Source organism: Aotus nancymaae, unplaced genomic scaffold, assembly GCF_030222135.1.
Source record: "Aotus nancymaae isolate 86718 unplaced genomic scaffold, 86718_ANA_hifiasm-v0.15.2.pri h1tg000010l, whole genome shotgun sequence".
Taxonomy (NCBI): Eukaryota; Metazoa; Chordata; class Mammalia; order Primates; family Aotidae; genus Aotus; species Aotus nancymaae.
The window spans coordinates 36,253,142-36,269,891 of NW_026988421.1; the positions used below are offsets into that span (position 1 = coordinate 36,253,142).

The 16,750-nt window shown below is 41.3% G+C and overlaps 2 protein-coding genes across 8 annotated transcripts in view; one reads left to right on the plus strand and one right to left on the minus strand.

The window, feature by feature from the left end:
• Positions 1-5,342, plus strand: part of NOC3L (NOC3 like DNA replication regulator) — a 58,039-nt gene extending 52,697 nt beyond the window's left edge. For all 3 annotated transcript variants that reach the window (XR_002478247.2, XR_010341774.1, XR_010341775.1), the window contains one exon: positions 3,798-5,342. The gene's annotated coding sequence lies outside the window, so the exon portion shown is untranslated. The remainder of the gene's footprint in view (positions 1-3,797) is intronic.
• PLCE1 (phospholipase C epsilon 1) overlaps positions 1-16,750 on the minus strand; it is a 341,927-nt gene that overhangs the window by 16,514 nt on the left and 308,663 nt on the right. For all 5 annotated transcript variants that reach the window (XM_064374097.1, XM_064374096.1, XM_064374095.1 and 2 more), the window contains 5 exons: positions 14,520-14,651; positions 10,575-10,865; positions 5,645-5,808; positions 3,893-4,154; positions 1,584-1,702 (listed from right to left, as the gene is read on the minus strand). In XM_064374097.1, the coding sequence (XP_064230167.1) occupies positions 1,584-1,702; positions 3,893-4,154; positions 5,645-5,808; positions 10,575-10,865; positions 14,520-14,651 (968 nt within the window). The remainder of the gene's footprint in view (positions 1-1,583; positions 1,703-3,892; positions 4,155-5,644; positions 5,809-10,574; positions 10,866-14,519; positions 14,652-16,750) is intronic.

The window sequence follows — 16,750 nt, forward strand, 5'->3', positions numbered from 1 at the left end:
GACAAAACTGATAGTGATGAGGGCAAGAGAAGGGCAGAGAAGAAGGCAGGAGGTGGCGGTGGAAGCCGTCACGGCCAGTGCCATTGTGAGCGCAGAAGGTACCTTTCCAAAGACCGTTAAAACTATGTTGAGTCTGAGATTGACACAAAAGTAATCACATTATTAAACATGTAAAGAGGGTAACCAATGGACACGCTTTTCAAATTTATGTTTAATTTAAAGAGGAAGCATAATGGAATTAGCCAATTAAAGTCGTTGTTTTAAAAATAACTTTTTAGAGATGGGGTCTCATTCTGTTGTCTGTGCTGGAGTGCAGTGGTGTTATCATAGCTCACTGTAACCTCAAACTCCTGGGCTTAAGCAGTTTTCCTGTCTCAGCCTTCAAAGTAGCTGGGACTACAGGTGCTTGCCACTCTGCCCAGACAATTAAAAATTTTTTTTTTTATAGAGATGGGGTCTTGCCCAAGCTGACCTTCAACTCCTGGACTTCAAGCTATCCTTCTGCTTTGGCCTCCCAAAGTGTTAGGATTCCAGGCATGAGCCACTGCACTCAGCCCAGTTTCTTAGCTAAAGAAACCATCCTGCATTAGTGAGGGGACCCTGGTCCAAGTGTCCTCAAACTTTAGTGGGCACCACGCTTCCATGGGAACTTGTTAAAATGCAGATTCTGGCCAGGCACAGTAGCTCATGCCTGTAATCCCACTACCTTGGGAGGCCGAGGTGGGAGAATCGCTTGAGTTCAGGAGTTTGAGACCAACCTGGGCAATATAGTGAGACTGCCATCTCTACAGAAAAAAAAAAAATTAGCTGGGCATAGTGGCACATGCCTGTAGTCCCATCTACTGAGGAGGCTGAGGTGGGAGAATTGTTTGAGTCAGGAAAGTCAAGGCTGCAGTGAGCCAGGTTGGCATCACTGCACTCCAACTTGGATGACAGAGTGACAACCTGTCTCTGGAAAAAAAAAAAAAGAAAGGCAGATTCTGCAGCTGTGGCACTTTCTACAGTGTCCTTCTTCCATTCTCAAGGGGGCAGATTCTGCATCTCCCAGGCACTGAGGGCCAAGTTATGCATCGCCAGTAGAGCCTGTTGCTCACCCCAGTCTTGCTCTGCCTGTGACATTTGCCCTGGACTGCTGAAGAAGCAAAAGATTTTCCTGGTTTAACCTAAAGTTTCTAGAAGTATTGGAAATGTTTCCTACTAGGCTTTGCTTGATAAGCCTCTCCCTCACTTTTAATATTTGGCTCACTTCCCTGATAGACACTATAATATACGGGCTTTGTTACTAGAGGTTGGGTTTAAATACTGGACTGCTGCTTGCTAGCTGTGTGACCTCAGATGTACTTAGCTCTACCTTCCTCATCTGTAAAATGGAGATGATACTAATAGCTACTGCTGGACATGAGAGGACTGAGTTAGTATATATGTAAAGTGCTTAGTAAGTGCCAAGTGTCAGCCGTTATTGTTATTATTTCCATAGCTACCTGATTAATAACTCACACTGACCATTTTGCTGGGCCACAAAAAAGCCCACCTTCAGTGTAGCGATCCCCATAAATATGCTAAGTGAAACAGAACTACATTACCGAAGAGGCTGACATGGTACTGCCAGAGGAATTTTCTTCCATCCTTCTGCTGTTAATGAATAAACTAGAGATTTCCAAGACTTCATTGTGAAGGTTTCGTAGCTGAAGATGTCGGTATCCTGCAGTAATGCAGAATTGGGAAAGGCTTGTTAACCATGCACTACTGAGAAGATGATCCACAGAGGTCAGTAAATGACAGGTAGAAAGAAAACCTTAAAATGGGCAGGGATGGCAACAGGCATGCAACAACAGGCGCCTTTTCACCAGGAGACTGCTGCCCGCTTAGCTACCCAATGGCAATTAACTTGTCTGAGTACTGTTTCCAACTTAGACTCAAACAGAAAATCTTACACTCAGACAAAACCTGATCTAGTAGAAAAACCTGGTTACTAACAGTCCCTGTTTTACAAATGTTCCATCTCAGAGCAGCTTTAGTGATAATAGAATATTCCTATGATGGGAGATTGGTTATAGATTATGGTATGACTTAAGTATAAACTGGAATACACAGCTGATAAAAGTGGTAATGTACATGTATAGTTATTAACATGAAAGGTTGCTCATTATTAACCTATGTACATTAGTAAGTGAAAACCATAAGTTACAAAACACTAAGATTAGTAGAATGCCCATTTGTTAAAAATATATATGTATGCTCATATGTTACATACATGGGAAGAGAAACCCTGCAAGACTTAACACACCAAAAGTGACTGTGTTGGAGAGATGGAAAATGGATAATTTTTTTTAAAATTGTTTTTGTTTCTATGTACTTTCTCACATTCTGTAATAACAGTATGGACTGATGTGTCTCCCCCTGACCCCATACTCTCCCCACTCCTGTGTAGAAGTCCTAACCCTCAGTACCTCAGAATGTGGCTATATTTCAAGAGAGGACCTTTAAAGAGGTAATTAAGTTAAGATGGGATCATTAGGGTGGACCTTATTCAAGTGGGACTGGTGTCCTTATGAGACAAGGGGATTAGGACACAGACAACATAGAGGGATGACTGTGTGAGGACACGGTGAGCAGGTGACCATCTGCAAGCCAAGGAGAGAGGCCCCAGAAGAAACCAAATCTGCCAACCCCCTGATCTGAGACTTCCAGCCTTCAGAACTGTAAGGAAATCCATTTCTGTTGTTCAAGTCATCTCGTCTGTGGTATTCCACGATGGCAGCCTAAGCAGACTAATTAAATTACCACAGACTGTTTGCACAGAGAAGAGAAAAAAGGAAAGGAACACTAACTAGGAAACTGTAATGTGTTTGTGGAGCTCTGAGGATGGTGGCTTGAGTGTGGCTGGGAGAGGAAGTGTATACTTAGAATATTGGTGCTCAAAGGAGACCATCAGAGCCAGCGCACCTGGGAGTGTGTTAGAAAAGGAACCTGTCAGTCTCCACCTGAGGCCACTGAATCATAATCTGCATGTTATTACCCAGAGTCCCAAGGGATTCCTATGTACATCAAAGTTTAAAAACAGTGCACAGGCTGAAATTTGTCAGAGTGTCACCACAAAGCCAGTTCACAAGCCAACAACTCTAGCTTTGGCCCAGAATCCTCCATTCCCCTCTTCCTGCACCTGAAACCCAGCCCCAGTTTCCAGTACTGGACTTCTGCCAGGCACAGATGACAACCACGCGGTCACTTATTCCACCACCACACCCGGCCCCTCCCACATCTGTTTCCTCTCCTTATTTCAGTCCCTGCTTTCATACTGCCAGCAGTGTCGTGGGTAGTATTTAGGAAGAAAAACGTGTGGAAATGAGAGTGCAACCACCATTGCTTCTGACCTCAGCAGGCATGGGTGAGGCTGTACTTTACAAGGGATATTGTCAATCACCTCAGACTTTTAAAAAAAGTAAAAGACTGTAATCCCAGTCCTTTGGGAGGCTGAGGCAGGTGGATCAGGCGGTCAGGAGATCGAGACCATCCTGGCCAACATGGTGAAACCCCAGCTCTACTAAAATACAAAAAATTAGCCGGGCGTAGTGGCGTGTGCCTGTGATCCCAGCTACTCGGGAGGCTGAGGCAGGGGAATTGAAGGCAGAGGTTGCAGTGAGCGGAGATTGTGCCACTGCACTCCAGCCTGGCAACAGAGCGAGCCTCTGCCAAAAAAAAAAAAAAAAAAAAAGTAAAAGAAAAACTTCTTTTGAGACATGCTGCAAAAGTGCTCAAATTTGTATTTCCTTTTGCTTATTTCAACTTCTTAATAGGAAAATGTCAAAGACAAGAGAGAAGAGTATAAGGAAATTCTGGCATCCACCACCTAGCTACGACAATTATTCACATTTGGACAATTTTATTCTACCTCGTTTTAAAGCTTTCAGTGGAATGATTCTCTGCGCCGTTACCACTGAACTGTTGTTTTCTACAACTGCGAAACGAAGAAATACAAGATCTTCGAAGTGAATGCGGAACAGAAACTGCTCGTTCCACATGGGGTTCAGGGTGTTTCGATGGATGGGCTTCGTGCGGAAATGGCAGCTGTCCAGAGGCATGCCCAGGACGTCGACTTCAATGCACGGGCTTCCTGTGCTGTTACCGGGGCACACATTCTGACCAGAGACAATCTATGGCGAGGGAGACACAAGGGACCAAAGTCACCAAGGATGAAAAGCAAAGACAACCTCTACACCTCACTGCTTCCTTCTGCAAAGGAAGTCCAAGAACACTGGAATGGACAAAGTGAATGACTAACAAAACTGTTTAAAAAGTAAGTGAATGTGACCGGGTAATCGCATGACTGGAATCATGTAAAAAGCCTATTTGGTCAACATCATTCACTTAACTGTAACCTTTCAACTATCAAAACGTTCAAGTATCTTCAAAAACCAAACAAGATGAAGTTAAAATTTTCACAAAAGGCTAGGGGTAAGACAACTTTATGCAAGATAATCATAAATTTCTTACTAGTATTCTGTTCAAAACGCCATAGGAATATGTTTTACAACTTCAAAGTCTTTTTCTTGAATAGTTTCATTTTGGGGCAAGTTGCAGACATGTTAGGAATTAATTCACAGCTTTCTGTAAACAGATAAAACTACCCTCACCTCTAGCTAAAATAAACAAATAGGAAAGGGGCTACTTCCCTACTGTCTTAGGGAAAGAGAAAAAGCAGTTTGAGTGGTAGGAGTCTGTGAATGGGGTTATCCCAGGGACTTGGGTGGGGGTCGTACTTGGAGGGCTGCTTGGCATTCTTCCTATGGAGAGAGACAAGATCTAAAGGTGGAAAGAGATGACCAAGTCTCTGCTGTTTGTTGTTGTTGTTGTTTTGTTTTGTTGAGACAGGGTGGGTCTCGCTCTGTCAGGCAGGCTGGAGTGCAGTGGTGCAATCTTGGCTCATTGCAACCTCCACTTTCTGGACTCAAGTGATTCTCCAGCCTCAGACTCCCAAATAGCCACCATGCCCAACTACCTTTTTCTTTATTTTTTGTAGAAACAGTTTCGCCATGTTGCCCAGGCTGGCCTTGAACTCTTGAGTTCAAAGCAATCTGCTTGCCTTGGCCTCCCAAAGTGCTGGGATTACAGGCATGAGCCACCAGAGCTGGCCAGGTCTCTGTTTTTAAGAGGAGTCTGTGGAGTTTTGACAATAAGTTAATTAGGTGAAAAGGAATAAGGAAAGGCACAGGAATGATAAAGGTTTAATTACAAAGAGGAAATATATTTAATTGTATTTATATATTGATGCAAATTTGTCTGATCTTAGAGCTTTTGGAGCTTAACATGAGCTGACCTAATAAACAGCTCACCAACTTTCATGGGATGTTCTCATAGTTATGATTCTGTGGGCCCTGGAAGACAGAGTTAGCCTCATCAGTACATCAGGTGAAGCAGGGACCTCATGACCCCATCCGCTGGGCTCTGGCAAACACAGTGTCTGGTGACAACTTGCCTAGCCATAGCTACTGCTTCCTGGGAGATAAAGAAATGATTCTGGGAACTAAATCTGTATGACCAAAATTGTGACATGACAGCTTTGCAAGGCCTTGAATTCAAAACCAGTTCATTTTCAGGAAGGCTTAAACTCGACCTTATGTTCTTTCAATAGGGACGTGCTTACGGTTAAAGAATAGACTGCAGGGTCCATGTTGTCCAGATCTCTTTCCAGTGGAGAAAACTTCTGATACATGGGACAGTTCTTGTCCCACAGAACTGGAGGCTTCAAAACATAACCACAACCACCATTTGCCTCAAACATTGCAGCATTTAAATGTAAAGGGAGATCTGTAAAACAAACAACAAAGCCAATATAGCTTGTTACTTTGTCATTTAAGTATCATCTTATAAATTTAAAATTCAAGGGCCAGGCACAGTGGCTCATGCTTGTAGTCCCAGCACTTTAGGAGGCCAAGGTGGGCAGATCACGAGGTCAGGAGATTGAGACCATCCAGGCCAACATGGTGAAACACTGTCTGTACTAAAATACAAAAAATTAGCCAGGCATGGTAGCGTGTGCCTGTAGTCCCAGCTACTTGGGAGACTGAGGCAGGGGAATCACTTGAACTTGGGAGGTGGAGGTTGTAGTGAGCCAGGATTGCGCCACTGCATTCCAGCCTTGTGACAAAGCCATCCCTAGCCTCCAGCATGAAAAAGAGATAATCACCCATTCATCCCACAGATTGATAAATGCCTACTATGTGCCAGGTTGTGTTAGGATCAGATACAGCAGGTAATAAGAGAAAAATTCCTGTCCCTATGGGGCTTACAGTGTATGGCTATGCCCAGTGTTACCACACCAAACCAGGTTCCACCACTTGAAAACTCCTTTACAAATAAAAATTTGCTGCATCTGTCTGAAAAATCTTGTGAAAATACAGTTGACCATGGGGTATTGGTTCCAGGACTATGAGAAGTTACCAAAATCCACAGATGCTCAGGTCTGTGATATAAATGGTGTAGAATTTGCATTATAACCTATACCATCCTTCTGTATACTTTTTCTTTTTCCCCCTGGAGCATAAAGTTCCCCTGAATATATGTTCCCTTTCTGTATACTTAAAATCATCTCTAGATTACTTAATAATGCTATGTAAATGGTTGCCATACTGTATTGTTTAGGGAAAAATAACAAGGAAACAGGCTGTATATGTTCAGTGCACATGCCACCATCCATTTTTTTAATGAATATTTTCAACCCACAGCTGGTTGAATCCACAGATGTGGAACCCAAGGATATGGAGGGGCAACTGTACCTCATTTTATACTAAATTTTGGAAAGGAATAATGGCTTATCTCTAAACCATGCAGATAACTGTATGGACAATTCTTGCTATTTCAAATGTAAGATAAAATCTTAATTGTAAAAGAAAGGAGAATAGCCAGAAAAAACATGCGTTTCCTTGAAATCTCAATTTCAACCCATAAATTACATCTACTTCTTTTAAAAAAAATTTTAAACATGAAAAAAAAAAAACCCTATCACATCTGATTCACGTCATGTCCACAATCTCCTCAAATCATAAACATCAGGAATCCTCACAAAAGCTTTGAGGTTTTTGTTGCCAAATTTTATTTGGCACAGTTCTTTGATGAAAGATTGGATTCCTGCACTCTTTCTGGGCTCTTATACACTGAAATGCTCATCTGATGGCGCAAGTCTGAATAGAAGTTGCCCAACTGAGTTGATGAGACACACCTGATGAATATTCCCTCAGATAGATTCCTTCCATGTGCAAGAATGAACTTTGTACATGGATCAAGGCAAAGTGCAGTAAGTGCCTTGGAGCAAGGAGAAGTTAGCCTTTACTTGTCTTGTCTGTAAAATTTTTCCATGTCTCTGGGGTTGGCCAGTATTGTGTGCAGGATTTCTGATGTAAGATGTCTTAGACATATGAATGCTGCTTATCTGTAAAATGAGTAGAGTATAGAGGACCTCATCTCTCAGGTCCCTGCCAGTACTGATGTGACTGGTTCATTGTGGCCATGCTGCCTCACCTGCATTGGGAGAAAATTCTCTTCTCAGGCCACTCTGTCACAGAGGAACACAGACATGGTGAAAGTGGCGAAGAGTGTGAAGCCAACTAGCTCATGGGGTTGGTAAAGGTGAAATGGACATATAGTACTAACAACAGCAATGACAGCTCACACACTGCACTCTAAGGACCAGATACCATTTTAAGCACTTTATGTGCACCTCCCAATAACCTATGAAGCAGGTCCTTTTAGTATCTACATTTTTATGGATGAGGAAACTGAAGCACAAAGAAGTGAAAACAGCCAAGGAACGTAACTAGTAAGTGGTGGATGCTATAATTTGAGCCCAGATTGCCTGACCCGTTGTTCCCAATCTTAACTACTGAGCCATATAATGTACATCTTACAGGAGTGTGGATGCAGTAAAAGAGATTTGGCACATTACAAGGTACTCAATAAACAGTAACTTTTTTTGTCATCATGACATCAACCTCAAGTGACTTCAGTAGCACTGTGTCTATTCTAATGATTTCCTAAAACATTAAAGCTGTAAAGCCAAAACTCTAAAGCTATTAAAACTTTGAAGCTTTTTAACAATTATTTTTTTAAGTTCCAGGGTACATATGCAGGATGTGCAGGTTTGTTACATAGGTAAACATGTGCCATGGTGGTTTGCTGCACCTATCAACCCATCCTCTAGGTATTAAGCCCAGCATGTATCAGCTCTTTCCCCTGATGCTCAGTATCTTAACTGAAATCTTATTTGCTGGTCTGACATGTAAAAGAGATCCATGTGGAGCTGCACAGTTTGGAATAAAGGTGGGACCTCAAATATAGCCCTCTTGCTGTCCCCTGGACGTGGTCCCAGAACTTCATCTGGGGCTATAAAATCTTCATTTTAAAAATCTTCATTCCAACGAAGGGAAAGAGTGTGCACAAATCTGTGTAACCCTGCTACACCTCTGAATCAACGTACATGATAGATAAAGCATACCACTGCCTTGATGGTCTGCTACTCCTTAAAATACTCTGCATTATGTAGACACCATTCTCATATTTATCCCTATGTTTGAGGGTTGGGAAAGTCTATTATTTAAAAAAGCATAATTTTTTTTTTTAAAAAGAGGTTTTTCTTTTGACTAAGCATTTATTGAGCATCTACTGTGTGCAAAGTATTAATATTAAACCAGGCTCTACCCCTAGTTTGCAGAAAGGAAGACCATTTTTACAGATGTACACACTGGTAATGCATGTAGCTTGTACTTTGTCCAACATGGGAGGTGTTTAATCAGCACATTGAATGGAGAGAGGTTATATGATAGCACTTTTTCCCAGTTTGGAAGATTATGCAGAGAAACTTGTCATTTGAGTGGGATGGCTTAAAGATGTACTCCCAATCCCAACTTGATGTGAAAGAGAGGCAAAGCCATTAGGGGTGAGTGGAGGACAGGCAGCCTTAGTCTGTACTTCTGGACTGCAGGGTGGCCCACGGAGTGGCAGCTCCCTGTGTCCCCTTCACCTGTGGCTCCCTTTTGCCATCAGTGGAGCCAGTGTGTCTGTACCAGTCCTGGCACTTCTGGAGAAAGGGCACATCCAAAACCAAACGCACTTCCATTTCCTTGAGAAAATCCTTTGATAGTCACTTCAGTTTACTTAAAATATGCTGCCATAATAGCCAATGGCACCAGTGGATACAGGACTACCGACAGGGCTAGAGATGTGAACCCACAAGCCACTCAGGAAAGAATATAGAAAATACATTTTTTACAACTTGGAGAGTATTTCATGATTATTTCCATTTGTAAGCCCAAATCATACTGTTTTCATAACTTATCAAACACACTCAATGATAGTTAACCTTTGAGGAATGCTTTCTATGTGCCAGGCACTATGCTAATTATGGTACTTCACTGGCATTGTCTTATTTAATTTCAACTGAAAGCAGCACATACAACAAGGGCAGAAATGTGACCAATATCTCCTCTAATCATGTCCCTGGGGTTATCCACCAACGGGTATTGTTGGCACCAGTGCCAGGTAGCTAGCTGGTCCCAGAGCTAAAGCTGTGATTTGACCTCAGCTGGAGAGGTCAAAACTGTGGTTTGTGGTTCAGCATGGTTAGATGAGACTGGATTCAGTTCACGTGAGCTGAGTGATAATGGCTGCCTGCTGCTGACTGTTCAAAAGAAAGACGTGGTTTATGAACGAGGTTTTAGGAAACATTTGTCTTCTCTTTCCTCACCTTCTGTAGCACCTCTCCTCCCCCATAACCAAGTGGAAACAAAATACTTTATCCTTTAAACTTCCAGACTCCTTGAATTTATTACAAGTCATCCTGTAACCTTAAACAAATTAACCAATTTGTGCCTTGGTTTGCTCATCTGAGAAATGGGGATCATAAAGGTACCCAACTTTAGGGCTGTTGTAAAGATAAGATATTAGGGGGTCAAAAATTCAGCATACTGTCCAATGCACGGTGAGCATGCAATAAATGACAGCTTTTACTCTGGAGATGTAGGCCTCATATCAGAGTCTAGTGGAGAAACATGATCACTACTTACTCTGTTCAGGTACTTCACATACTTGTTTTCCTTTTGCTAGCTACTCTGAGGGCACTGGCCATTATTCTCCATCTCAATTCCAAAAGGATAAGAAGAAGCTAAAATGGTTGTAATTTGCAAAGTGGTTGGAGCAACACTCCTTTTTGACTGCAAGAATAACTGCAGAGTGAGACAGGCTAACTACGCAGTGTTAGGAAATCCCTGCTCCAAAAGAGCTTTAAACATAAATTGGGCACGGCTCTGTCAAGAGCAGCCTGGTATTTGAAAATTGCATTAAAAAGGGGCAGGATCAGGAGACCTTACATGCCCGCTCGAGGTTCTTTTCTGTTACCTTAATCTGAAACATCAGAGGCACAATTCAGTATCAAATTCACTTTTGTTTTCTGTCATCATATTTTCACTCTCACATACAGTGTGCCCCAGTCTGGAATCTTGCCCCTTTGAAAAAATGTTGTCAAACTGCACTTACTGAAATGTAAGATGCAAAGGAGAGAGGTGAGCATGCAGGCCCCTTACCATCGGTCTGGTAGTTGAGTGCCACGAGCTGTATCCCATGGAGCCAGAACATGAGGGGGTTCGGGTTGGAGGAGTCGATGCGGGTGGCAGCAGGGTAAGTTCTTAGCAGCTGACAGGCGGTGTGCTGGATCAGTTTCTGAGAATACCTGCGACATAGACGTTTGGCAGCATTTTCATTCAGCGATGAGATATGATAACATTTGGGAGTTCTAATGATCGCGCTGAGGGAGGTGGTTGGGTTGAGAGGGGAAGAAGATTCCTCCCATGTCTGTCGAATTCCTTCACAGGAACCTAAACCACCCAAGAGATTAGCCGCAGATTAGTGTAGAAAACTTTAAATATTTTAGAAAGATAAACCTGAACAACATCCCAGTAAACAGTCACAGCATGTAAACCACATCAGAATACCTGTTGGATTTTACTTGTGAGTTCGTTCGCAACCTTAAAACGACATGGTGGCTACTTAGTTTTAAAATGAGTGCGGTGGCTGGGTGTGCTGGTTCACACCTGTAATCCCAGCACTTTGGGAGGTCAGGATGGGAATACTGCTTGAGCCCAGAAGTTCAAGACCAGCCTGGGCAACATGGTGAGAACCCATCTCTATAAAATATAAAAAATAAAATCAAACAAAACCCCACAAGAAACAAAACGAGTGTAGCAACATCAATTTAAATTAAAAGCCTGGAAGTTCTTTGCCTCTGTACTTCATCTGTGTTGTGGTATATTTGCACAAATAAACACTATATGTACAAGGCTATTCACTCCAGCATTGTTTTTCATAGGAAATAATAAAACAAAACAAAACAAGAAGCAACCCAAATGGATCAGTGAAGAAGCAATTAAATGACAGTATGTCCATGCAGTGGACCACCACACAGGCATTAGAGAGAAAAGGAAGCTATATGTACAGAAAATTGTGTGAAAAGTTATAGCAAGTATAAAGGTTATACAAGTGTGTTTGGTTATACAGGCATACCTTGTTTTATTGTGCTTCCTTTTATTGCACTTTGCAGATACTGCATTTTTCACAAATTTAAAGTTTGGGGCAACCCTGCCTCCAGCAAGTTTGTTGGTGCAATTTTTCCAACAGCATGCACTCAGTGTATGTCTCTGTGTCACATTTTAGTAATTCTTGCAAAATTTCAAACTTTTAACCATTATTATTATATCTGTTGTGATCTGTGACGAGTGATCTTTGATGTTATATTGTAATTGTCTTAAGTTTACATAAGATGGTAAACTTAATTGATAAATGTGTGTGCTCTGACTGCTCTACCCACCAGCTGTTCACCTATCTCTGTCCTCCTCAGGCCTCATTATTCCATGAGACACAATGATACTGACATAAGGCCAATTAATAACCCTACAGTGGCCTCTAAATGTTCAAGTGAAAGGGAGAGTCACACGTTTCTCACTTGAAATCAAAAGTTAGAAATAAGCTTAGTGACGAAGGCATGTCAAAAGCCAAGATAGGTCAGAAGCTAGGTGTCTTGTGATAAACAGTTAGCTAAGTTATGAATGCAAAGGAAAAGTTCTTGAATGAAATTAAAAGTGCTACGCCAGTGAACACACGAATGATAGGAAAGCAAAACAGCCTCATTGCTGATACGGAGAAAGTTTTATTGGTTTGGATAGAAGATTAAACCAGCCACAATATACTTTAAGCCAAAGCCTAATCGAGAGCAAAGCCCTGAATTCTCTTCAGTTTTATGAAGGTTGAGAGAAGTGAGGAAGCTGCAGAAGAAAAGCTGGAAACTAGCAGAGGTTGGTTCATGAGGTTTAAGGAAAGAAGCTGTCTCCATAACATAAAATCAGCAGTACTGGTGGAGAAGCTACAGCAAGTTATTTGCAAGATGTAGCTAAGATCATTGATGAAGGTGGCTACATTAAACAACAGATTTTTAATGTAAATGAAACAGCCTTCTGTTGGAAGAAGATGTCATTTGGGACTTTCATAGCTAAAGAGAAGAGAAGTCAACACCTGGCTTCAAAGAAAAGGCTGTCTCTTGTTAGAGGCTAATGCAACAGGTGACTTTTAAGTTGAAGCCAGTGCTCATGGACCATTCTGAAAATCCTAGGGCCCTTCAGAATCATGCTAAATCTACTCTGCCAGTGTTCTATACATGGAACAGCAAAGCCTAGATGACAGCATGCCTGTTTACAGCATGATTTTTCATGTCTGCTAACACGGTATCCAGTCTGCAGCCTATGGACAAAGAGTAATTTGGACTTTTAAGTCTTATTTAAGAAATAAATGTCAGAAGGCTAAAGCTGCCATAGATTGTGATTCCTCTGATGGATCTGGTGAAAATAAAATGAAAACCTCCTAGGAAGAATTCACCATTCTAGATGCTCTTAAGAACATTCACATGATTCATGGGAGGAGGTCAAAAGAGCAACATTAAGAGAAGTTTGGGAGAATTCCAAAGTTCATGGATCACTTGGAGGGGTTTAAAACATCAGTGGAGAGAGTAACTGTAGATACGAGTAACAGCAAAGAAGTGTAGCCTGCAAATGTGACTGAATTGCTGGAATCTCATGATAAAACTTGAATGATTGAGAAGTTGCTTCTTAACGGATGAGCAAAGAAAGTGATTTCTTGAGATGGAATCTACTCTTGGTGAGGAACCTGTGAACATTGTTGAAATGACAACAAAGGATTTAGAATATTTCATACATTTAGTTGATAAAGCAGCAATGGGGTTTGAGAGGACTGACTCCAGTTTTGAAAGTTCTACGGTGAGTAAAGTGCTATCAAACAGCATCGCATTATACAGAGAAATCTTTTGTAAAAGGAAGAGTTGGTTGATGTGCCAAACTTCACTGTTGTCTTGTAAGAAATTGCCAGACACCCCAGCCTTCAGCAACCACGCACCTGATGAATCAGCAGCCATCAACATCGAGGCAACACCCTCCACCAGCAAAAAGATTACAACTTGCTAAAGGCTCAGATGATTGTTAGCATTTTGTATCAATAAAGTATTTTCTATTGAAGGTATGTGCATTGTTTTTAGACCTAATGCTATTGCACACTTAATAGACTATGATATAGTGTAGACATAACTTTTATAGGTACTGGGAAACAAAAAAATTAATGTGACTCATTTTATTGTAGTAGTGTGGAACCAAACCTGCAATATCTCCAAAGTATGCCTGTATCCCATTTGGATTATCTTTAAAAGGATCTTATTTTTTCTTGAACAGAACACAAACTTAACAGTGGTTACCTCTGGGAAATAGCACCAGGACATTGAGTGGAAAGGAATTTTAATAATACTCTGTATTGTTTGAGTTTTTAACTATGAGAATTTATTACTTTCATAATAAAAAGTAACTAGAAATAGATATGTCTTCTGGAGTCATAATGGTGAAGAGAACAGTTCCAAGAAACCACGAGTATTCCAAGGTGCCTCTAATTTTTACTTTGAGGCAAACACTGAACATCTTCAGTGAAATGTTATTTTTATTTATTTGTTTATTTATTTTTGAGATGGGATCCTGCTGTGTTGCCCAGGCTGGGGTGCAGTGGCATGATCTTAGCTCACTGCAACCCCTGCCTCCTGGGCAAGCAATTCTCTTGCCTCAGCCTCTCCAGTAGCTGGCATTACAGGCGTGAGCCACCACAACCGACTAATTTTTGTATTTTTAGTAGAGAAGGGGTTTCACCATGTTGTCCAGGCTGGTCTAGAACTCCTGACTTCAAGTGATCCACCTGCCTTGGCCTCCAAAAGTGCTGGGATTACAGGTGTGAGCCACTGCACCTGGCCTGAAATACTATTTTTAGTAAGTATAAATTAGCAATTACAAAAATTTATACTAAGACAATATTAACGTTCATAGAAATAAAAAAGAATAAAAAATTCAGAGGAAGTGCTTAGACAGTAAAATATCTAAATCATCCAGCATGCAGAATCAAGCAAAGATATTGTAAGAAAGTAACTTTACTTTTTCCAGATGTTTTGTTAAATGATGCTGTCTCCCCTGGGCTCATTCTGCCCGGATTGTTGCCAAAAATGGACTTCCTGCTTTTCCTTTCTTTTCCTCTGCTAGAGCCAGATGCATTTAGAGTTGACAGGCCTGTTCCCATAAAATGAAAATAAATAAGCCAAAAACTACAAGCGAGGCAACTCAACATTTTCCATCCCCGTCAATGTTTATTTTGAAGTCCTACTCCCTTGGAACCTAGTACGGAAGCCCTGCTAGCAGTTTTTGTTCTGTTCATAATAGCATTGTAGGCAATTAAAGCAAAGTTAAAAAAATCTCTGTAGGCAAATTCAACAAGAACTGCGTGCTTATCATAGACTGGCCACAAAATCACACACACTTAGCTTACTGTGCATCAAAGATTTTGAAAAACTGGATAAAAAGAAGCTGCTGTAGCCGGAAATGATCAGGTGCTAATTATTTAATTTGGAGAGATGAAGAAATAGCTACGGGCTTGAGTTTTAGTGTCATATTGTCTAGGTTCAATTCCTGTTGGTATTAGCCTTGACTTAATACCACCTTCTCAGACTTATCTACACAATGTGCGTAATGACAGGAACTCGTTCATAGGGTTAGTCTGAAGATTAAATGGGAAATATGGCGAAAATTGTTTCATGGCTTCTCTTTCTCACTCCTGGTCTAACCACTCCCTGGATCCTTCATGCCTGGCACAGTGCCTGGTGCAGAGCAGGAACTGAATACTTATTTGCTGAATGAGAAAATGAATACATACCACACAGACCTGGCTCCAATGTAAAAAGAGTGAGCTGAAGGCACCGGTGAAGCCAGAATTGCCTCTAAATTGTTCCCACTGTCATAACTGTACCTTTAGAGAGTAATTCCCTAAGCTGAAGCAGCATTCAGGAGGTCCTCTTTCAGATGAAAGTACACCTTCCAAGAACAGCATCAGAGGAGACAGGCTAGAGTAGTGTTTAAGAGCATAGACTCTGGAGTGAGACACAGCTGGGTTTAAAATCTGTTCCTAGAAGGGCAACTTCATACAAGTTACTTAACCTCTCTAGATCACACTCTCCTCATCTATAAATGAGCTGTGGTTAGGAATAAACAAGAAAATATACATAGACAGGTTGAATATCCCTTATCTGAAATGCTTGGTATGCAAAGTGTTTCAGATTTCAGATTTTTTTTTCCCCAGATTTTGGAATATTTGTGTCATACTTACCTGGTTGAGCATTCCTAGTCTGAAAATCCGAAATCCGAAATGCTCCCATGAGTATTTCCTTTGAGTGTCATGTCAGCATTCAAACAGTTTTGGATTTTAGAGCATTTTGGATTAGGGATGCTCCACTTGTCCATACTTAGTTGCATGTCTTGTTCAGGAAAGTGCTCAGTCCACAGGAGCTGTTATTATTATAGCTTAATGTGGGGCTTTTAAGGTGTTTTTTTTTCCCTCCAAACTATTTATAACAGCAAACATGCACAAACTTAGACTATTGAGTTCTTATGCCTTGATCTTAATATTTGTGTACATTTTGCTCTTGACACAATTATTTAATAATGGATTTTCTCCCAAGTAAAACTGATGAGGGGCCAGGGGGAAGGGCTCTGTTCATTCTGGGGTTTTGCATGTATCCTGCCACATGTCAATATCTTCCACCAGTATGTGGATACCTCGGTGAAGAGCCCGATTACTTTTTTGGGACGGGGAGGGGAAGAATGTAAACAAGGGCTGAGTGATCAAAAAAAGGAAGGATTTTGGATTGTGAGAAGGGGTTCAGAAAAAATAATGAAGAAGCAGCAAAGAACCTTCATCTACCCTGTTGGCTCACTTACCAATAACGACATTTCCAGAAAGCTATGTTCCAGACAATGTGCTAATCACACTAGATACTTTCTTGCTATTTTTTACAGCAACTCTTTAAGTTAGGACTGTTACAGCCCTTTCACAGATAGGGAATCCCAGGTGTAGAGCACCTTTAATACATAACTGTTCAAGTCAAGGTCACAGAGAGACAGAGCAGGGATTTTTTTTTTTTCTGAAAATGCTTCACTGGGTGCATGGAACAGAGCTGGGATTTAAACCCACATGGTTAGCTTGATGGCTGCTTCTCTTCCTCAGTTGAGTCTCTAGTTAATTCTAGGGTCTTCCTCTCATCTGTGTTTTTCCTTGTGGTTGTGAATGAGAATGCTTATTTTAAATATAGGTGTTGGAACATCTGATGGTGACTAAA